The sequence below is a fragment of the Marmota monax genome, unplaced genomic scaffold (genome assembly GCF_021218885.2).
Source record: "Marmota monax isolate L192 unplaced genomic scaffold, Marmota_monax_Labrador192_F-V1.1 WCK01_AAM20220418_F8-fsc00011, whole genome shotgun sequence".
Classification (NCBI taxonomy): Eukaryota; Metazoa; Chordata; class Mammalia; order Rodentia; family Sciuridae; genus Marmota; species Marmota monax.
Genome location: NW_026693082.1, coordinates 18,679,613 through 18,703,356, shown reverse-complemented (window position 1 = coordinate 18,703,356; position 23,744 = coordinate 18,679,613). Strand labels below are relative to the sequence as shown.

The following is a 23,744-nucleotide window of genomic DNA, read 5'->3' as shown; positions in this document are numbered from 1 at the left end:
CCGGAAAATCCAGGCGACCTAGAGAAGCCACCTGCCCTCCCCTAGGTACACCCCTCCAGCGCGACGGGTAGGGTTCTGCGCGCGGTTTGGGGGCCTGGGCAGGGTCTGGCGCAGAGTTCGGCCCCGCCCCTGTCCTCAGGCCCCGCCCATCCACCCGCCAGCTCCGCCCCTCCCGACCTCAGGCCCCGCCCGCCCCCGCGCCAGAGCTGGGAGGCTGCGAGAGCGGAGCTAGTCGCCGCCTCAGCCCTTGCAAAGCCGCCGGAGCTTCAACAGCCGCCTCTGAGTCGCGCTCGGAGCCCGGCCGAGGAGGCTGCAGCTGCAGCCGGGATCCCGCAGCCCGCGCCTCCAGCTCTTCGCCGCCGGCCTAGGGCGCTCCAGGCCGCACCATGGTGAAGGTGACGTTCAACTCGGCTCTGGCCCAGAAGGAGGCCAAGAAGGACGATCCCAAGAGCGGCGAGGAGGCGCTCATCATTCCCCCCGACGCCGTCGCGGTGGACTGCAAGGTCCGAGCCCGGGAGGGTCGGGGAGCGGGGGCTGGACCCCGCGGGGCAGCTGCGCAGGGTGGGGGACCCCGGGAGAGCCCGTGCTCCCCCCGCGGTGCGGCCGCGGTTCCTTCTTTGTACCGAGGTGCGTGTGCAGCGAGCGGCGCCCCCCGCGGGGTTGCGGAGCTGCGCGCGTCCCCCCCCCCCCCCCACTTGTGCGGTCCTGGGATGTGCGCGGGGCCGGGAGCTGGCTGGTTCCACCTGGGACCGGCTGCGACAGGCAAAACAAGCTCCGCCGAGTTTGGCACTTCCCCTTCCCAGTATAAATAATGAGCCTAAAATGGCTGACATCATTCCAAGCCTAAACCTCTGTTGTTTCCTACTTTCGTTTCCAGGCTGAACAGCACTTGGACTAAGTCCAGCAACTGCAAGAGTCTTAATTTTTAAAAAAGCGTTTTCTTCTTTACCTTCCTTTTCCACGGCTCTTCGGTGTTGGCAGGTGAACTTCACCGTGGGGTCTGGAGCAGGGGGTGAGGCGATAGTCCGCTAGGAGTAGGTTCTGGCTGTTGGTTTGATAATTAAAACTATATTCCAGGTAAAGGTCAGTAATGACTATGTGGATGTAAGTGTAAAACCAGCAGTTGACATTTCAATATTTTATCAGTGTCTTTGTGAGCGCCTCTTGTGCAAAGTGAAACCAAAAAAATTTGTCTCCAGCTCCTTAAAATTTTCCTTCGTTTTATAAAGTTCCCCCTTCGGCCCTAAGTAAAAATCACAAGTGGAGCCGTTATTAACTTTTAGTGGTTTAAATATGAATATGATTTTCTCAGAAGTTTTGCCTCTTCCTACTAGATCTTCTTTTAGGTTGCAAAATTCAGTACGGTTGAAATTAACTGTACAAGTTATGTTGCTTAGTTTATTTTTCCTTAGCGCTCTTCAAGACTTAGCAGGGTAATTTTAGTTTTGACTTGTGTGCCAACTCTGAGTAATAAGAATTTTGATATGGTCTAATGAAAATTACTACTGAAAAATGGGCCACTAATATACTATAAAATTTTTGAGAATATAATGATAATCTGTATGTGCCTGTACTTATTTTCTGGCAATGTTGTAGTTAGAAATAACTGGGGTTGGTTTTTAAATGACTTGTCTTGCCTTGAAATAGGACAGTGAACTGATTTCCCTAAAAGGATTAAAGGTTTTGGTTTTGGTATTAGTATTGTTTTCCTGAATCCATTGCAAACAGTCTTGGTCTTAAAAGAAAATGTTTGGAATGCACAGAGAAAAATTGCAGTAGCAAATTATCTTAGCTCTTTGTTAATCTAACATACATGGTACCTGAAATAGATTAATATTCAAGTACCCAGTCAGAACAACCTCAAATATATATTTGTAATGCTGTTACATATGTATGTAATTTTTAAATCCTATAAACAAATATAACTCCTCCCATTAAAAAAAAAAAGAGGAGAAAGCATTGGATGATGTCATTTCATATAGCTTTTCTCTGTTCCACTGTAGTGAAGAAGATTTGAAACTCTGGACAAACATCAGAATTAAATTTGCTGAGTAGCTTTAAGTCTGACTTCTGACAGTTTTTGTTCTTTGTGAATTAGTGGCCCTATTTTCAGTTCTTAGACTTTCTCACAAATTCATCCTAATTTAAATTTTGTGGTTATTGCAGCTATTAAAAGTAACCATTTACAGCTCTGTACTTTGTTTTTCATTTCTTATTTTCTCAGATCCCTATATTCAAAGAAAAATACTGGAACTAGTAGAGACTTTTCCTTTATAACCAACATGTTAGTCACAGATTCATTGGTAGATAGAAAAATAATGAATTCTTTTCCCACCTATAAGCTGAAAGACTTTTTTCTTCACTGGGTAACAAAATATTTCTCTACATTAAAAGTAGGATTCTTATAATCAGTCTCTTAATAGATTAAGGGAGACCTTACTTAATGACAGAATTGAGAGAGAACTTCTGATCTCTTCATCTTAAAGCTGGGACAGTGATTACATAATGTTCTCTTGTTCCTTGCGGGTGACTGTGTGGCAACCACCTTGTCTGACTGCCTGGACTGGGAACGGAATTAGCCCTAATGTGTTTTGCCTGGGGCATTTCCTTTGCCTGCTTGGTTGAGAGGATCTAGTGAGGCTAGTTAACACTAGTACACCCGGGTAAGAATTTTTAATACCTTTTACCCAAGTAAGAATTTTTAATACCTTTTAACCCTCCTAGACCACAGTATCTATTTACTAGTGTTTTTCAAAACGTGCTCTTGAGGACCAGTTGCCCTGGTATCATCTGGAGTTCTGGTTTTAAACTGCAGATTCTACTACCTTATGCCACAAGAATTCTGATCACTCTAGTCAGCTGTCTTATATAACATGCATTCCAATACTTTTACACTGCTCCTGTCTTTTGCTGTTTTCCTCTCTACAGGGGGAGAACTACCCTCCAGAAGCAGTTCCATTGCTCTATTATGGTTTCAGCCTTGTCTTTTCAGTAGCTGTTAATCCCAGCAGCTATTTCTATTGATTATCTCAATCAAGTAGCTTGCATTTTTTTTTTCTCTTCCCCTAAATTTTCCTGTTAATTGTTTTCACCTTCCTGTACCTGGCTTGGTGGTCACAAAGCTCTTGGAGGAATAGAAACACCAAAGAATCTATAGAATTCGTTTTGAGTGACAAAAAATGATTTTGAAATGATAAACACATTTTATATTGTAGGTAACAATCCATTTATTTTATGTCTGTAGCTTTGAACCTTGGAGAATTGTTTGTATATGGTATATCAAAGAAAATTCTGAATGTACTAAAGCAGAAGCCCCAGTTTTGTCATTATATAACTGCTTGATCTTGGGCTTAAATTTTAGTTTTCCTGTCTGTGAGATAGGGTAGGACCAGATGGTCTGTAAGGATTCTTCCAGTTTTTAAAATTCTATGGAGATGTTAGGATTGCATAATTTTATTTTGGCAAGAATTAAATTGTTTTAATTGTGAAAAATAACAACTACTGCCTCACTCTAACTAGACTGTTCCCTTTCTTCCTTTCCATGTTTAACATGTTACATTCCTCCCTCATCTGAAGTAGCAGTGGCTGAAGAAAAAGGAGATGAATAAAGAAATTATGTAATAAAGCAAATTTTCATTTTTGGTTACCTCACTGTAGAACAGACAAGTTGTCAACAACTCTTTTGTTGCGATGCCTGCTTATGAAACCTCTTTCCCAATATCAGGCCCTGAAAAAGCCTACGTTTGCTTCATTAGTTATCCCCACAAGCAGTTTTGCTGATGCAGAGTGTTGCCTGCTAAGTCCGTAGACGTCTTTAAAAGAAAGAGAAATAAAGTGCTTGTATAGGAGAGAAAATGGGGCAGGAAGGGAGCATGAGAGAAAGCGAAAGACAACCAAGCTCTGAGTTACCCATCACAAAATGGCTGTTTGGACCCTACTTGTTTATACTTTTTGCACAATTGTTTATACCTATTTGCACAATTAGGACTGAAGGATTTCATAATACAGCTTATTGTTTATGGTAGTGATTTCTGTTTTTTATGGGTTTTGTGGGGTTGAGGGAGGATCATAAAATGCATAATAGGACTGAGATGTATTAAGAAAAGGAATTGGAAACTTAATTCTCTTTAACCAAATACATATCATTACCTAGTTATATAATTTTGTGTTTGCAAACATTGGCCAGTAAAACTTTTATAGTCATTACATTTTGGTCTCCATGGATGGTGTCGATATCTGAAGTGAGGATTCAGTGCTGGGAGATAAATGAATTGCCTCTGTGTGTCCCAAGTGCCTTGGCAAAACCTCCTGTGTTTGCATTCCTGGTACTCATCCCCAGCTGGACACTGCTGCTGTTGAGTGTGGGTGAGGTTGCATATCATGCCATCGGAGGGCAAGATACCTGCCAGAAGGTCTCCCAGGATTGTAGTCTTCCCAGATAGACAAGCTGGTGTACTATCCTGGGCATAATCAGCCAGTAAGACTTCACGGAATTCAATTCTGCTGTATAAGAGGTTTATGTGAGTAGAAGTTGTTTTTTGTTTTGTTGTGTGTGTGTGTGTGTGTGTGTGTTTAACCAGAAATGATGAACACATTTCTGGCACAGGCTTATTTAGAATTTAATTTAGGAAGTGCTTATTATGCATTGCTAAGGCTTGACTTTTGTCCATAGGAAAAAAAAAATATACCAATCTAATTGTGGGACATTTTCTTTATCACAGATAACTGAGTGTCTCTTCAAAAGCCACATTTTTTTTTCCCCCCGGAAAGGAAATTCTGAGTTCCTGTTTTAACTGAAGCTTTGTGAGCTGTTTTGTATACCATCATGTAAATGGAGATCCAGGAAAAATAAATTTATCTTTTCAATTAGGACAAATGAATTCACTCTCTTAAACTTTTTTGGCAAATGTGCTATTTTTATTGAGCTTAAGGACTTTCACACCAAAGGACTTCAGGCCATAACTACTGTCTATTAAAGGATTTAACTATTCTGAATGTGAACTGAGGTGGTTTTTGTGTAAATGATCTAGAAAATAAACAATGAAACTGTACTTTAAGCTTGTGTAATGTATAAATGTAGTTATTGCCAGCCCCTCTTCTTTGCAGAAAGTTAACAATGAAAGTCTTACCAAATAGACAACTGAAAATTACTTTTACAGATATTATTCTGAGGACATCGTTTTTTAAAATCTCCATTTAATTGTGATTATCCCCTTTAATCAGTAGTTGAGATATGTTTTTAACAGCTTTAAGGAAATTAATATAATCTCATTCAACAATTGAATGAACAAGATTAAGTAATTACCGATTTTTAAATCTGATTGATTGGTTATGCAGTATTTCTATAATTGTACATTTTGAGAACATGGACTCTTTATCCTAAACAGAAAAATTTGAATCTTGAGTTATAGAAATGAGAAAATTACCCTTTCTTTGTATGATAGATATTCTGATTTTTTTTTTTTACTTAATGCTTTTATCTTTTAATCCTGATAAGTTTTCAGCAGTAATTTTTTGACTTAGAGCTAATATAAATATGACAAGAGAAATTAACATTGAAATAAAATTTGCTGTTTATAAATACCACTTAAAAGTAACATATCTGGAAGTTTATTTGGAAAATTGACTCTAAGCATTGTGTTAGATACTTAATCCTTCCAAAATTTCAAATATTTACACAAACCTTTTTGGCATAGTTGAATTCCATACTTTAAGGAGCAAGGAGTTTGGGTGGGTTTTTACACATTTAAATATTTAACCTTTAATGCCAAAATTATACATCAAGTTTTTTTTCAGAATAAGTTTAAAAATTAAGCTTAAATCTAAATTTTTCTCAACTTATCTATAATTAAAATGTTATATTACTGTTTAAAACTGTGCTATGCATGGTGGCACATGCTTGTAATCCCAGGGGCTCAGGAGGCTGAGGCAGGAGGACTGCAAGACCAAAGCCAGCTTCAGTGAATTAGTAAGACCCTCAGTAATTTAGCAAGACCCTGTTTCAAAATAAAAAATAAAAAGAAGGGCTGGGAACGTGGTTCAGTGATTAAGCACCCAGAGCTCAATTCCCAGTCTAAAAAAAAAAAACCCAAATGGTAAAAAATGGTAAATTGTGTTGTTAATTAAACCTCTTGAATCATTGCAACATATAAAAGAAGACCTCATCTTTATGCTGGGAAAAACAATTTTGAGAGACAGTCTGTTTAGGTCTGCATTATCATTTTTAGTCTTTCATCTTACATTTTATAGCTTTCTCCTTCAATTCATTTTTTCATTGCTATTATTTTACTACTAGGACATAAAATTTCCCAAGCTTAAGTTTTGACTAGGGCATTGCTAAACATGTTAAGCAGAGATGGTACACTCAGTGCTCCTATGCCCAAATAGATGAATTAACAAAATGATTTTTTCCATATAAACAAGTTAGAATTTTCTTGGTTTTCTTTTTTATACTCAGTCTTCCAGTTTTTATGGTGCTGAAGATTAAACTCAGGGCTTCCCACACACTAAGACTGCATTCTGTCCCTGAAGTCCACCCTTAACCCAATATTCCTCCAGCTTTTTCTTTCATTTGTTTGTTTTTCAATCCTCCAGTTTGTTTGCAGTACTGAAGTAGAATTTAGGTACTCCTCAGCCCTTTTAATTTTTTATGTTGGGCTGGGGCTGTATAGCTCAGTGATAGAGTGCTTGTCTAGCATGTGCAAGGGTCTGTGTACAATTTCCAGTGCTACCAATAATAATAATAATAATAATGATAATATTTTTTTTTTAAAGGAGAGTGGGGAGGGGAATGTGGAGAGAGAGGATCCAGCTAACTAGCCCATACTGGCCTTGAATTTGCAGTCTGTGCCTCTGTGCCCAGTCTAATCCTCCAGTTTTTAAAAGTGAGCTAGAAATCAGGAATTTTACTTGAATTCGTGCAGTAAGTTAGCCAGAAACACTGGGCCGTTATTTTACAGTCTCCTTTTAAAGTAAAAAGCAGGCTGGAAAGTTATGACCCATGTGTTCAAATGTGGTATAATGCTTGTTTTCCCATAGCCTGTGAAGTAGGAATGATTTGTACATTTTTAAATAGTTGATGGGGAAAATCAAATGAATGATATTTCTCCCTTTTGTTCAGTGCCCTCACTGAATGAGGTGTGCTGTTGAGGAAGCAGTACTGTCAAGGATTCATTCCTGCAACATAAAAACCCTTAGGATTTAAAACTGTTTTTCTTCCCTACATAATAGGTGTTTATATAATTTTTAAAATTCAATTTTGGGTTTTACCAAAGTTAACACTTAGTTTTAAAATGCAAATAGTCCTGTCCTACCTCAGAGGAACATACTTTTAAAAAATCATAATATCGTTATACATAGTAAAATGCACAGATCTTGAGTGTCTAGCTAGATAATTTTAAATTACACCTGAACTAAACAAAGATAAAACACTGTTGTCAACTCAGATGTATCTGATACTCTTAGAGTTTGTCATCCTCTCTCCTTAGAAACAATCACTGTTCTAATTTCTAAGCCCTTAAGTTAATTAGAGGAATCATGTTTACTCCTTAGCTTCTTCTTGTATTCTGCTTCCAGGGTGGCCACTAAACCATATTCTGCTTTTGAGAAAATTAGAAAAAAGTATCCTCTCTGGGGTTTTGGTGAATAGAGTTGGGTGGATTTGACAAGCCCCTCTGATCCCCTTAGCTAGCATCTGTGTGAAAGAAACAACCTGCCCAGACCATACATGGTGATCTGAGCTACGTATTTCTCTAAATCAGGGTTCTCAAAACTTTATGGTCTCAGAACTCCTTATATTAAAAATTGTTCAGAGCTTTTGCCTTATGCAGATTATATATCTTGATATTTTCTGTATTACAACTTAACATATTTAAAATAATAATAAGCCTTAGTATGTTAACATAACATTTTTTGATTTTTTTTTTTTAGTTACAGATGGACACAATACCTTTATTTTGTTTATTTTATGTGGTGCTAAGGATTGAACCCAGTGTCTCACACATGCAAGGCAAGCACTGTCCTGCTGAGCCACAACCCCAGCCTCCATAAATAACATTTTTATGAATAATAAAATTTTCTAAGCAACCAAAATGATTTAAAGACTAAGCATTGTTTTACATTTTTAGAGTGTTCTTTAATGAATAGCTCAATAGCAGTCTATTGTGATATCACATGTTTAGCTTCTGGAAAGCACTGCATACCAGTAAGAATGAAAGTGAAGCAGTGTCAGTATTTTATTATGGAAATAGTTTGACCTTATGGACACCCCCACCCTCACCCCAAAGGTCCTTGACCATAGTTAAACAGCTACTTTAAATACTGGCTTATACTGCTCTTTCATAGTTTTTGTTTTGTGGTTTTAGATATTACCCATAGATATATCTAAATGGAAGGTGACTAGTTAGCCCTTTCTTTGTATTTACATACTACACATGTAACCAATTTTTCTGGGTATGGTTATAGCAATTTCTGGTTAATTATATCTGGTTGGGTGTATATTGTCCAAATGGGACATTGTTTTACTTTATTTATTGCCTAAGTTAATTTGTCTAAGCTATCTAGTCAGATGCTGACCTAATAGCTCCATGTTTTCCATAAGTCGCCTGTGGAGGCAGATGATAGACCTTATTAGCTCCAGATATTTGTAATGTTACACAAATCATTTTTACTTAACTCCCCTGAGCTCTGTTAGGTTTATCTGTAAAAAACGATGTATTGGGATAACTGACTTTTCATGGTCCTTCATAGGGGATTTTTTTTTCTTTCTGATAAATGTATTGATCACATATTCAGGAGCAATTACTCCATGGTCAGATAGCATATGAAGAATTAAAAAATTCCTAAGCATCCCAGCCTTCCAGAAGCACATGGTGTAGCTAGGAAAGACCTACCAGTTATGTAAGCAGTATGTACCAAATTACTCACAACCTACTTAAATGTCTGTGTCTGCTTTCACAAGAAAATCATGTCCCCGAGTCCAAGAGTCTGAAAAATAAAAGCAAGCAAATAATTTCACCGAGTATTTACAGTCCACACATTGAGTGCCAGGCATTAGAGCCCAAGGGTCAAAGCATTTCACACCAGCTCACTATAGAGAAACAGTTATCCATGATATCAAGAACTATAGTTTTTTTTTTTCCTAGTTAGTCATTTTGTGTAACTTTTAAAATTTCAAACTTGGGTGAAAGATAATCTATAACTGTCCAAATTTAAATTATTATTTTATATAGGCTCGGGATATAGTTCAGTGGTAGAGCTCATGAGGCCCTGGATTCAATTTCCAATATTATAATAAGTGAATACTCCTCCCTATCCCCTCTCTTTCTTGGCATTCTGTTCTGCATTTCAAATAGAATTACCCATATTTGAATATGAACGAGTAATATTTATCTTGGTGAATGACATTAAAGTCCAACATTTATACAAAAAGTGAGTCCAAAACAGTTTTGCTTTTCTTTTACAATCCTGACAATTTTATAATGAATTATACAGGAGTAGAGCATTCCTATCATGCTTTAAATTTTTTGAAAGGTAGTTGACACGGGAACAATATGATCCCAGTGTGATTCAGCCAGTGGTAGGGAAAAAAAAAATCTGTCATAACTAATTTAGCTTTCCCTGGGAAAGGTTATCATTCACAGTAAAGAACATTTGCCTATAATACCGCTGTGTACAAACATCTGGTTGTGCTAGTCTAGGCTTTCTTTTTCCTATTCTAATACCTTTTAACTCCCAAATATGAATTTGAAAGTCTGCTAAAATTTCACTTCATAAACTACTCTTGCTAGTACAATTCTATCCATAGATTGAATAAATACCACATAGAAGTAATGGTCATCTTTTCAACTATAGAAAAAAGCATAGATTTTAAGGTATTCATATAGTATTGTTTTTCTTTGTACCACATACTCTGCTGGTCACTAACGGTACACATGTGATTAAGTTATGATCCAGCCCTAAATGCTTTTATAGCCTGCCTGATTTTTTTTTTTTTTAAGTTCTGACCCATTTTTCTTTACCTAGGCCTGTGCTAATTTTCTCTGGTGCTGATAATTTGATTCAGATTCCATAGATTTCTCACAAGAGTTAGACTGTTATACAATAGCTTTTTGGTTTTATTTTCTTCCTCTATTTCTGCTATACTTTGTAGGATTTGTTAATAAAAAAAAATATGTTAGTAAAATACTTGTAGACATTGTAATTGGAGAGTGTTCTCTCCCCTTTATTTAAACTTCCCCCATTCCAAATGCAGAATAAGGGAATAATATTATTGATCATAACATGTTGGTGTAATTACCAACTTTGACTCAATATTAATTAACTTGGCTGAACAAAAGCCAGTACTGAAAAGGTCAGAGACCTTTGTGAGATATTAAGCCAGTTTTCTGTTTCTAACCATATAATGCCAATCACTTGGAAAACTGCTTCCTGTTTATGTGTATATTTTCCATATGGACTTCATAATGCCAGTTAAGACAATAGCAGTCCTATTTGAGAAGGCAAATTAGGAAGCAAAATGCAGATACTGATTTAAGTGGATAAGAACACAGTGCAAAGACATATTTGGTATCTATAGATTGTTAACATCTCAGCTAGAGAGTTTATTTTAGATATAGCAGATATATTTGGTAATTAAGGCTATTAATAATGGACAGATCACTAGATCATGTCTTTTTGATATTTCTGTGTTAAAGAAAGTAATCTAAGTAGAAGTTAGGTCAGTAGAACATCTACCAGCCTCTAAAACCTAGAATGCAAAATCTTTTATATGGAAAAGTAGTTTAAATTGTTTTATTAAATAATAAGTTTACAGGAGGAGCCTTATTTAGTCATAGCTGAAAATGAAGATCAGGGTACAAAATCAAGCAACACTGTAGAAAAGAACATTGTATTGTATGTTTGATCTTCAAGCCGCAAGAAAAATGTTGAGAGGAGTTGAGAACACTAGAACATTTTTTAAAAATGTGAATAAGCAAATTTTAAAAATATTGGCAGCTGATTTTGTTTGGGGAAACATGTGGTCCAAACAACACATCATGGGTAGGTGACCTATGTATACCTGAATTTACATGTATTACATGTCTTACATGTTTTGAAAATATATTGTGTTTCTTAGCAGAAAAAAAAATTACTTCTGAAGATTAAATAGCCCATGATACTCTGAGTAAATTATGTCGGTACTTTTCCATGTTTCTGTTTTATTTTTATAGTTAAAGTGTTTCTATGCCATTGTGTATGTGTTTCTGTCTCTTAATTTTTAAACCTAAGATATATTTTCCTCTTCAGTATAGCATTGCTGTTTTAATAATAGAAGATAGTACATCTGAGCTTTGAAAATGTCTCTTACAAGCTTCATTTATCATATTAAAAAGGTGCCAGTAGAAGTGCCTGAGGATGTGAAGTGATTTGTTAGTTTGAGAACAGAATAAAAAATTATTGGAAAAAACATTTTATAAATTTATAACTCAAGCACATTTACTGGAGCCTCTTAGAGAACTGATTTAGATGACCTGATTCTTAACTAATAGAAGTAACAGAACATAATTTATATCTTTCATTTTAAAATATAGTGGCTAAGTAATTCTACTTTATCATCCAGTAAGATTTATTTGAGCCAGAAATTAGTATGGTTCTACAGTGAAATACTTTGAAAGCCGTGACTTTGTATATCTGCCGTTTCTGTATCTGCTATTGTTTATAGGCCAGCATGTACTTCAGTGTCTTCATTTATAAACTGGGCTAAAATCTTGAGGTTTCAGGGAGATTAATGAGATGATAATTGTACAGCACCTGTGGGAGTTCCGTTACCTTGTAAACACAATTTAAGGTGTACCAGTTTTATTACAGTACAGGGGGAGGAAATGCCTGGGTGACTTCTATTAAATGAGGCCAGGTAAAGTTATATACCCCAGTGAAGAAGCTCCTGCTGCTTAGTGATTTTTTTTCATTGTCCTTAATTATGAAATATTCCAAGTATATGAAAATATAGAGAATATATAGAGAACCTATACTGTATTTTTAAGGTCTTAAATATCATACTTAGTATTCTTAAATATATACTTACATATTGTACAACTTGCCTGTTTTTTTTTAACTTCATTATTATGTTTAAGTCAACAGGGCTAGTTGATTCTTTTTAACAGTATTATATAAGTCTGTAACACTTTATTCTCTTTTTTAGTTGTGTTTTAGTTGTAGTTCGACACAATACCTTTATTTTATTTTTATGTGGTGCTGAGGATCAAACCAGGTGCCCTGCAAGTACTAGGGAAACTCTCTACTGCTGAGCCACAACCCCAGCCCCAACACTTTATTCTCTTGATGGACACCTTCCCTTTGTTCAATTCCTTCCCCAGCACTTGGTATTGTTAGACTTTCTTTATTTCCTGAACTCAGTTGATGTCTTCCCCACCTTCCACATTGAAATTAATTGTCATGCAGTACAACTTACCCATTTTATTTGTACAGTTTGAGTTTATGGTAGCAATGTAAAGTCATGAGTCCACTGTAAAAGTCAAGATAGGACATGTTTCCATTACCCTAAAATGATTCTCATGCTTCTGTATAGTCAGTTTTTCCAGCCTCTCACTATGACAACCACTAAGTTGCATTTTGTCACCATGGTTTTGTCTTTTCTAGAATTTCATAATGAAATTAAACGAAACTCTTTTGTGTTGGACTTCTTTTACTTAGCATGTTTTTGAGATTCAGCCATGCTGGGTTGTGTTATTTTTATTCCTTTTTATTGCTCTATTTCATACTGTGAATATATCACTATCATTTACCATTGACAGATATTTGATTTTTTTTTGTTTGAGGCTATTTTTAATATACCATTATGAATATTCACATAGACATCTTTAAGTGGATTTTGGATATTTGATTTTTAGCAATCTTGCTGATTTGTAATTAGTTTTGAATAATTTGACTTTCTCAGATATTATGCAAAGATTATTTACAAATAATGACAATTTTTTTTCTCTTTCTAATCGTATACCTATTCTTGTTCCTGTTCCTTGTTTACTGACTAGGACCTCTGATAAAATGTTGAAAGGAAACAATTTTAATGGGAATTTCTCTATTCCTTACTTGAAAAGGCATTATATAAATCTGAAGTTTTACCGGTAATTATGAGGTTTGCAGAAGGATAGTCATGGAGCTTTTCTTCAAGTAAAGCTTACTCTTTTAAATGTTAAAATCTAATCACTTAAGAATACTTTAAATCAAAACTTAAATCTTGAATGTATTTTAATCCGTTTTTCATGACTCACATTATGAGACATTTGTCTGTCATACATAGTGTTAATTCTTGACCATGAATTGCTCATGGTATGAGCCATGTCTTAATCACATTTGAATTTGCCACAGGATCTAGTGCCGTGTTGCACACAATAGGCCTTTAATAAATGTTGAACTGGGCTAAGTAAGTAAGGCTACTGTTTTGCTAAATTGTCAGTTTATTGTTGCATCGTGAATTATGATTCCCTCCTGCATTATCTTGTAAGTTGCTGATGTAACTTTTGCAAATCATAAAAAATTTAGTAGCCAAAACTTTTTTTTCTGTATCTAAGTTTTGTTCATGCATCAAATATTTTCATGCCTACTAAGTGTCATGCTTAGTTTTGAGTTACGAGTAATACAAAATGACTATGAATGGATATTCCTAAGAACCTTATAGTGCATCAGGAAGAGAGAAGCTCTGTATGTGAACTTTTATAACACAAGATAGGAAATGATTACTAGGAATGTAGAGAAGGAAAAAGAAATTAGACTTTGAACCCTTGGTAGCTCTTATGAAGCTTCTGACTATGGTGCATGGACTTTGGGTTCATAATTTGATTATTCAAAGACTGTTTATTCTCTCATTCTTAAGCCATAAATTTCACATTTTTGAGGTACTTAATAAATGACCTGTGAATAATTGAAGTATTTTGTAAGTATAATTTTTCAAGAAATTGCTATTTTTTTCTTTTATTGTAATAATTCTGAAAAGTGATTTTTTAATAACATGAGAATTCAGGTTCATACCGTAGCCTGTAATGGCCCTTTGTAATCTTCCCCAGTTACTTCTAATTGTCATGTCTTGACCCTTCCCTATCATATTGGGTACTACAGCTAAAAATAGCACATAGTCCTTGGAAATGTACATTCTTGCTCCATGATTTTATTCATCATTTTGTCTTACATATAATTTCTTTTAACTCAATCTTCTGCTTTGGTAATGAATATTTATCCTTTAACATTCCACTCAAGTTATTTTCTCCCCAAGAAATCTTCTTTCCAAACTCATCCCTTATGTGTTCTCTGTGCCCGTATCATATTTACATTCTTTACAATTGTAAATGTATCTGTTTTTCAGACTGATCCAATTGGTCTTTTCCTTGGCAGAGGCTATCTTCCCAGTGCCTACCACAGCTCTTGGCACTCGGTAGATATTTACAGTTTTTTTCTGAAAATTGTTGTTTGATGAACAGTTAAAATGATATATCAAAAAGCTTGAAAACTTGACTGTTAAGGCTGCATATTCTTTTATAGATATCTGCCTGGGGTCTTTGTCTATTTATGTGCTATTAAAAGAGAAAGCCTGCTAGATAGGGTGGGTGTGTTCATACATTTGACTGTCTCAGCAGCTGATACCAAATGTTGGAAATGACTTATTTCCATCTGTCATGCCCATCCCCCACCCTGTCTCTGCCCTGAAATTATGTTAGGAACAATTTCTTATCTCCCTAGATATTTGTATCAGACTAGGGCTCAAGCAAAACAGACTTTATCGTTCAAGAGTCATAATACCCAGTAACTCCCCCGTATTCTTTTAACTTTATTTTCACGTATGTCTTCCAGGCTTATCTGCAAGTGTACTGCTTCCCAGTGGTGAACTCAGTGCCTTAAGTGTGCACACTTGGCATGTGAACAAGTATCACAGCAAAATGTAATACTCATAGTGCTTGATCTATCTGATTCTTAGATTAAATAGTATTTGTTAAGTGTTAAAGTCTATCTTTAAAAATAGAACCTCAGTCAATCTGGGAGCATACTGTTACATTGCTCTTGGTTGCTGTAACATTTGGGATTGAATTTTTCCCAATAAAATCAAGATAAAATTCCTTATCTTGGAATTAAAAACATAATCATACTCTCTTTCTTAAGGGATTGCTTCAACCACATATATTTTCTTGGTCTGATAATCTCACAATATTTTTGTTCATCATTAATGCAGTTTTTCTGTCTAAATTTATACATACTATTCTATGGCTTAGGTTAAATCCACTTTCTCCCTTAACATACTCCATATTGGGTTTTAGTTTTTAATTATTGAATTAGTTTTTTAATTAATACAGGTCTTTTTTTTTCTGCTGCTTTGATTTTGAATAAAATGAGGAACTTTAGCAAACTGTTATTTAATTTAGAACAATGGAATTATAGGGTTATTTCTGAGTAACTTTGTGCTCTTTGAGATTCTAATTTTTAAAGAATTTTAGCATCGTATTATCTGTTCTGTCCTTTCTCATTTTCCTGTTACTTGTTCTTATGAATGAATCAGGAATGGTTTTATGCCTGGCATGAACTACTTATAGCAGGGTAACACATAATTTTGAGACTGATCTGATAGTTTCCCTAGATCTGTGTAATACATGAAGCTTAGTATCATAATACTGCAAGACAAAGTTGTAACCTTTTGTGAATTTTTAGATGTTAGATAATAGCATCAAAAATGCATGGAAAATAGAAATTATAGAGTGTATCATTGCTTTAGACATGATTAGCAGATGTGGTATTGAAAATTAGAATCGGTTTAATTCTCCTTAGGGACCAGTGTCCTCCAGATGAGCAGGCATTGAGGTTATTATTACTACCAGTTATTATTCCTGGGTTGATTTTGATCAGGGTCCCAACTCTTTTGGTCTTTATGTCTTCATTCATTAAAACAATAATCCTTAAGGTTTTTCTAATTCTGAGCCTTTTGTGATTCTGCTCAGAGATATTAACTGTCCATTTTATATCTTAGGATCCAGATGATGTGGTACCAGTTGGCCAGAGAAGAGCCTGGTGTTGGTGCATGTGCTTTGGACTAGCATTTATGCTAGCAGGTGTCATTCTTGGAGGAGCTTATCTGTACAAATATTTTGCACTTCAAGTAAGTGGGGAAAAATTTTTTTTTTTATTTGGCCTTCCCATCATGTGTATCAGAAAGATTTCCTAACTAGTCCTAAGCTTTTACTTGTAGTCTGTGGCTTTTAGCCAGAATGGTGGTCCTGTTTTAAAGCTGTATTTTAAAAAAATCTCCTAATCATATGTTTGCCAAAAGGCAGAATAGCAGTATTTTGAGATGTCGCTGACTAAAGGGTTTAGACTGTTGGGTAATTTTTCAGAATCGACTCAACTTCATTTTCCTACTATAATTAGTGGCTAAAAGGTATAGTATCATGAATTGCCATTTGAATAAATACATTAGCCACAATTAGACAATTAGACAGTATTTGTGGCTAATGGGTAAACCAATTTGATTTACCCCTACAATAGCCATTTGCTTTTGAGCCCAGACCAAAGTCATTGATTTCTTTAAGAGTAGGATAACTGCAGCAGTGATAATATAGTAACTAGGGTAAAATTTGCTTATGTTAGAATTTTTAATAGTAATCCCAGTGAATTGAGACATAGGTTTTTTTCTTTCAATTAATTATGACTTCTTTTGTGTATATTCCTCTAGGCAATCATGCAGTAGGGCTTTTTCTCCCCTTTAGGAATTTTGCTGTAGGAAATTAAGTTTTTATGACTATTTCAAATATTTCAATGTTTCAGAATTTTGAGAAACAGTTGAAAACTAATTCACTTTAAAAATTGAAGTAACTAATTTTGAAATATAGAATGAATAAATCTTATACTTTTTTCTGTATTATTCAAGATGACAGCATGTTGATGGACATTACTGAAATACCAGTCATTTTTTTAATGTCTTTTTAGTTGATGGGCATTTATTTATTTATTTATTTATATGCAGCGCTAAGAATTGAACTCAGTGCCTCACACATGCTAGACAGGCACTCTACCACTGAGCTACAAACCCAGCCCACTAGTCATTTTTAAAAATATAATTTTTTTATAAAAATACATGTGATACAGAAAAAAATCATTTGGCATTTCTACTGTTCAGAGATAACATTTGGCGCCAAAACGTTTTGTTAATAGGCCTCCAATATTTATTGTATATATGTGTACTGTAAACACCCCCCACATGTACACACACATGAAGTCTATATTTTGGTTTATTTATCATCGAAATATAAAAGAGTTTGCAAGAAAAAGGCTATAGAGGTTGGAACTTGGCTTTGTAGCATTTTCAGAAATGCTTACATTTAAATATAATACAATTACAAAGATTTACTATGTTTTTCACTTAATTATGATATAAAGCAAAAATCAGATTTATGTGTACTTATGTGTAAAATTCAAGAAAATTATCAGTATTGGCTAATAAAGGAAAAATCATGTAATAAGTAAATTACATCAAAAGAAAGTTCTTTCAGACAAAAACATGACTTGTTTCTGCATATATTCTTTTGTGAAAAACAGTGCCTGCAGGTAGAAGTAGGCCTGTGTGTTTCTTCACACTTACTTGTCGCTAGATGAATAATTTCTCCTACACTCTGTTTTTATCTACCACAAAAAGTAAAGGGAAAATCAGCTGCTTTTCTCCTTCTGAAGCCATTTTTTTTTTTTAATATTACTTCAGAACCTGATCTTAAAGAATGTGTTAACTCTGTAATTAAACTGTCTGACCTGTCATCTAAAAGTAAGAGTTTGCAAGCAAAATGCTATTTAGATAGAGGTGGCAGCTTAAGTAATGCTTACATTTGAAAACCTGTCTCACCCTGAATTGCTGAAATGAGTGTTTAAACTCTCTATAGCCAGATGACGTGTACTACTGTGGAATAAAGTACATCAAAGATGATGTCATCTTAAATGAGCCTTCTGCAGATGCCCCAGCTGCTCGCTACCAGACAATTGAAGAAAATATTAAAATCTTTGAAGAAGATGCGGTTGAATTCATCAGCGTGCCTGTCCCAGAATTTGCAGATAGTGATCCTGCTAACATTGTTCATGACTTTAACAAGGTGAGCCAAGTGTCCAGAATTTTAAAAAGAATGTAGGTTTTTCGTTTGTGCTTTTTGTAGTTTAATTTCAGTATTTGTTAAATTTTCTGTTTAATTTTTACTTTTAAAAATGGAATTGGATTTCTTTGCTTTCTCTGAAGCAGACCCCTAGGGACCTGGTCTTCTCACATCTTGCACCCATTCTTCCCTTGCCTTACCTACTGTGAAAGCCCACTTCATGGCTGTTCTTCCTTTGCTGGCAAATTACTTTTATTTTTTTCTTACTCCCATATTTTCTTAGAAGGATGTAATTTGTGTTCCACTTCTGTATAGAATTTTTCAGAAATTAATTATTTATTGATCTTTGTCTAAGTTCTCATTCTGCATTTCCCCCCCTACTTTTCAACATTTTTATGCAATGGAAAAGAGTTGATGTGATACCCAAATCTTCCAATCTGGCTCCAACATTTTGCCATATTTACTTCATCTTTATTTTCCTCCCATTTGACTATTTACCCCTGAATACTTAATCTGTTATCTCTTAAGTAAAGGGATATTCTTCTACATAACTACAATGTCATTATCATGTCTAAGAAAACTAACATGATTATTTAGTTATATTAGTTTATATTTCAGTTTCCCCAGTACTTTCGTCTTAGGAACTTGCTTCCTCAAACCAGGATTCAGAGATTCAGAACTTCATTGATTGCCTGTGATTTTGCCATTTTGTACATTGACATGTATTCCTGCAGTTAATTTTGCAGACATTTCATATAAACCATTTTGAGAAATTACTTCAAGTTAAAACACTTAGCCAAAGCAAATAGTAAATAATAGTAGCTAACACCGAGTTCTTAGAAATCTCAGTGTTGTAGGGTTCACTTTAACTCTATCCTCAAAGCTATATTGTGAACTGGGCTTTCTCATCTGAACCACAGAAGACAAAATCATTTTAAGAGGTCGTTTTCCCAGTGCTCTAAGGATGGTACTAGTATTTCACATACATAAGAGAGAGGGGAAGGGGTATTTGGGCTTATAAATGAAGGGCATCAAATCTCCCAATCCAATGATAGGTATTTGTAATTAATTTTAATAGGTATTATTATTACTTATTATAGAAACAAGCCCCTGGTAAGAATTTTGTTTACTAGTAGTAATTTTTTCTCCCCCATTCTTATTTTCCTATCTCACCAAATTCTTGATTTATTGAAATACAGGTGATTGATACATTCTAAAGTCAACACATTTTATTGGTACCAATTAATCTCAAAAATCTAGTTGCTGCCTGTCTTACAGATATTCATCTAACTAAAATGCATCTTCTTCCCAGAAACTCACTGCGTATTTAGATCTTAACCTGGATAAATGCTATGTGATCCCTCTGAACACTTCCATTGTTATGCCGCCCAGAAACCTGTTGGAGTTACTTATTAACATCAAGGTATAAAAATGTTTAGTATTTTCATTAATAATATTGTCACGGTGTCTTGGAATTCTCTGCTGAGAAATTAGCACTATAGGAACCCATCTTACCAAAATATAACCAAGAGTTTTACAAAGAACTACTCAGACTCATACCTTTTGTCTTCTTTAGTTTTTGAATGTTTTATATTTTGAAATTAAAATACAATTTCTGAAGTTTTCTTAAAGGACTAGAGAGTAAGTATTAGCCAACTACTTAATTCTGATGCCATAGACAATATGTAAGCAACTAGGCATGACTGTATTCCAACAAAACTCTTTGTTTATAGCTGGGCATAGTGGCCTGCACCTATGGTCCCAGGTATTTCGGAGGGTGAGGCAGGAGGATCACTTGAGCTCAAGATTTTGAGGCTAGCCTGGGCAACATAGCAGGACCTGTCTCAAAAAAAGAAAATCCATAAGAAAAAAAAAATATTTTTATATATATATATATATATATAAAATGTATATGGTGGATGGTTAGTAGTTTGTCAATTCTTGTATAATACTAAAATCTCTAAGAATTATGTCCTTTTTTCTAGTTTGTTCAATGTACATTTTGAGGTTTTCTTATATGTTATTTTCTAAACGTAGGCTGGAACCTATCTGCCACAGTCATACCTGATTCATGAGCACATGGTTATTACTGATCGCATTGAAAACATTGATCACTTGGGTTTCTTTATTTATCGACTGTGTCATGACAAGGAAACTTACAAACTGCAACGCAGAGAAACTATTAAAGGTAATACTTTTTAACTTTAAAAGTGTTGGAAGAAAATTTCATTATGCCACTTCATTGTGTTAAATGATTTAGACGAAGCTTGATCATCGTTTTCAGTATGCTTGCAGTGAGTGAGGAAATAAAACGATATTGTGTCACTATGTAATATTTCCAGATTTATACAATCATCTTAATTCTAAATATATCCTTTGCAGATAGAGAAAACAAGTCAGTTTGAAATGGCATTGTCTTGAAAAACAGGTGTCTCACTTTCCATATAGCTGTCTAGTCTGACTTTCTATCCCCTCCGTGTCTCATCCATTCTGTTATCCAGAAGGTCTCTTCAGACCAGATCTTCACTTGTATTTTCAGTGATCTGGATCATAAGCAAGCTGTTTATCTTTTAGATCACATTGAGGATAATCATAGTTTAGTTAGAAAAGAATTAGGGTGAGGAATTAAGAACTTTGATCCAACTAATGTCACTTTGCCAAATCACTTAACCTTTGTTTTCTCACTTGAGAAATAAGGATAACAGTATGTTCCTATTTTCTTTCTATTGTAAAAATAATACAAGAGTACCTGTGACAGAACTATAGAAATCAAGAAGTGCCATTCAGATGCACTGTGGTATGATTTCTTTGTGTCACCCAGCTTTCCTGGCTTTTATTAACAATAATAATACTGTTCTCTTTACCTGGAGCTGATGAGTCATCTGAAAACTACCACTTGATTTCTTACATTTAAAAATTATCTTGGTTCATAATTTTTTTTATTTGTTCTTTGTAGATAGGTTCATAATTTTTTAAAGTCAAAACTGATTCATACAAATGGATACATAACAAAATATATACCGAAATTTTTCCTTTTTATTGTACATTTCTCAGTTTCCACAAATATACACATGGTCATGCAAATACTACCACAGTCAAGATGTAAAACATTTCCAAAACCTTCAGGTTGAAAAATTTGCAAACAATCTGGAAGTCTTATTATTGTTGCTATGATCTATGAAGATGCTTAATTAATTCAGAAAAGGGAGAGAAATTTTCTGCAATGTAAGCAAAGCTATAGAAGTTTATGGAATATAATGAAATGTTTTCATGTATCTCAAATATTACTCTGAAGATTAATGTGAGTATTTTTTATTAAAGAACCAAAAATTTTAAAACTTTTTTCTCCCAAACAGGTATTCAGAAACGTGAAGCCAGTGATTGTGTCACAATTCGGCATTTTGAAAACAAATTTGCCGTGGAAACTTTAATTTGTTCTTGAACAGTCAAGAAAAACATGAAGAAAAATTTAATACCACAGCATAACCCCATCCTTTGTATTTTGTGCAGTGATTATTTTTTAAAATCTTCTTTCATGTAAGTAGCAAACAGGGCTTCACTATCTTTTCATCTCATTAATTCAATTAAAACCATTACCTTTAAAAACATCTTTTCTTCTTTCTAAGTGTGGTGTCTTTTATATTCGAATTAGTAATTGTATGAAGTCATGGATAATACTGCACTTCACCACCAATCTTAGTGTTAGGATGAATTAAAATTTCTTAATCATTTATCTGGATTTTTATGTTTTAATTATGCATTTTCAAGAGGAGGGGTTATCTAAAGAATAATCATATATGTGCATACATTAAAATGGACCACAGTGACTTATTTGTAGTTGTTAGTTCCCTGCTGCCTAGTTTGTTAGAGCATTTGAGCACACATTTTAATTTTCCTTTAATTAAAATGTACAGTATTTTCAGTGTTGCATTCAACTATTTAGAGTATGATTTCCACCTTGATGTTTTAATATCCTAGGCATATGATGTAATAATATTTTAGAAAATGTTTGGAATTTAAGAAATAACTTGTGTTACTAATTTGTATAACCCATATCTGTGCAATGGAATATAAATATCACAAAGTTGTTTGACTAGACTGCGTGTTGTTTTTCCCGTATAATAAAACCAAAGAATAGTTTGGTTCTTCATATCTTAAGATAATCCACATAAAGAAAGAAACTATTTTTTAAAAATTCAGTTCTCTATATACAGTGAGTAAAATACTAGATTTTTAAAAAATAAAAATAAGTCATTAATAACTAAACCAGATTCTTTTTGGATACTATTAAAGTAACATTTAAGACTCAACCTTGAATGATGCTGTTCAAAATAAAATACCTTTTATGTTTAATTGCAGGACTAGTAGTAAAGTCTAAAGTTTCCAAGAAGCATAAAATGCTGTGCTTTTTTGAGTATATCCTCTTCACCAATGGTGCATTTTGGGATGGGGGTGCGGGGTAGTAGGGATTGAACTCAGGGGCACTTGGCCACTGAGCCACATCCCCAGCCCTTCTTATACTTTATTTAGAGACAGAGTCTCACTGAGTTGCTTAGTGCCTTGCTTTTTCTAAGGCTGGCTTTGAACTTGTGATCCTGCTACAGCCTCCCAAGCCGCTGGGATTATAGGTGTGTGCCACTGCGCCCAGCAAAAGTGGTGCATTTTGAGTTAAAGTAGTGATGTTCATTTGGTGTTAATAAGAGGTCTTGCTGTGTTTCTCAGGGTGTCTCAAGTGATCCTCTACCTCATCCTCCCAAGTAACTGGGAGGACAGATGTGCATCAAGGAGTCCAGCAAGCTATTATAGTGAATTTATTTGTCAAAGGTTGCTTCCTGTCTGAAATAATTCAGAATCTACTACCATTTAAAATACCTGAGAGTGCCAGGTGCGGTGGCACATGCCTGTAATCCCAGCGGCTTGAGAGGCTAAAGCAGGAAGATCACAAGTTCGAAGCCAGACTCAGCAATTTAGTAAGGCCCTAAGCAAGTCAGTAAGACCCTGTCCCTAAATAAAATACAAAAAAGGGACTGGGAATGTGTCTCAGTGGTTGAGTTCCCCTAGATTCAATCCCCAGTACCAAAAAAAAAACAAACCAACCAACCTGAGAGAGATTTCAGCTAGGTGGATACCTAGGGATTGAGAATTCGTTTTAAAAGAGTTATGTTCATTTTTTTAAAAATTGGTGCCTTAAATTATACATAATGATCGCATTCTGATAAAAGGAGAACTACTAAAATTTTATGACTTCATGATAAAAATGTAGGAGCATATTATTCATTCATCAAATACTTGCTGAGCATCCTATATATACCCAACACTGTATGTTAAAAGATACAGCTTTGTGGAGGCTTACAGTATACTAAAAGGGACTTATGTATAACCAGCCAATTATAATGTTACTGCTGTTTATCGGCATGGTGACGAGTTCTTGCTTACCCGAATGCTGAAGTATAACATCAGAGAAACACACCAAGGCAAGTTTAGAGTGGAAAGGAGAAGCTTTATTAAAGAACAGCAGAAAGGACTTCTCCCCAGAGGAAGAAGGGGACCCAAAAGGCAGAATCCGGAATCCCTGGAAGAGGCAGGTCTTCCCTTTTTTATAGCTAAGGTCTTCTTTCAGCTTTCCCACAC

The 23,744-nt window shown here is 35.1% G+C and overlaps 1 protein-coding gene and 1 long non-coding RNA gene across 2 annotated transcripts; both read left to right on the top strand.

Annotated features, from left to right (window-relative positions):
• The first annotated feature begins 211 nt into the window (after nt 1-211).
• Itm2b (integral membrane protein 2B) lies at nt 212-22,209 on the top strand. The gene is made up of 6 exons (XM_046454139.2): nt 212-503; nt 16,010-16,138; nt 17,910-18,116; nt 19,426-19,536; nt 20,151-20,301; nt 21,470-22,209. The coding sequence occupies exons 1-6, from the start codon at nt 387-389 to the stop codon at nt 21,553-21,555; spliced, it is 801 nt and encodes a 266-aa protein (XP_046310095.1). The 5' UTR covers nt 212-386; the 3' UTR covers nt 21,556-22,209.
• On the top strand, nt 1,457-5,057 carry LOC124099128 (uncharacterized). The gene is made up of 2 exons (XR_006853831.2): nt 1,457-4,520; nt 4,722-5,057. It is a non-coding gene; the product is annotated as an uncharacterized LOC124099128 (long non-coding RNA).
• Nucleotides 22,210-23,744: the final 1,535 nt, after the last annotated feature.

Excerpts from the sequence above, each read along its gene's own strand:
- Itm2b (XM_046454139.2), top strand. The coding sequence starts at position 387 with ATGGTGAAGGTGACGTTCAACTCGGCTCTGGCCCAGAAGGAGGCCAAG. Across the intron at positions 18,117-19,425 it reads TTGTTCATGACTTTAACAAG|AAACTCACTGCGTATTTAGA; the intron begins GTGAGCCAAGTG and ends TCTTCTTCCCAG. Across the intron at positions 19,537-20,150 it reads AGTTACTTATTAACATCAAG|GCTGGAACCTATCTGCCACA; the intron begins GTATAAAAATGT and ends TTCTAAACGTAG.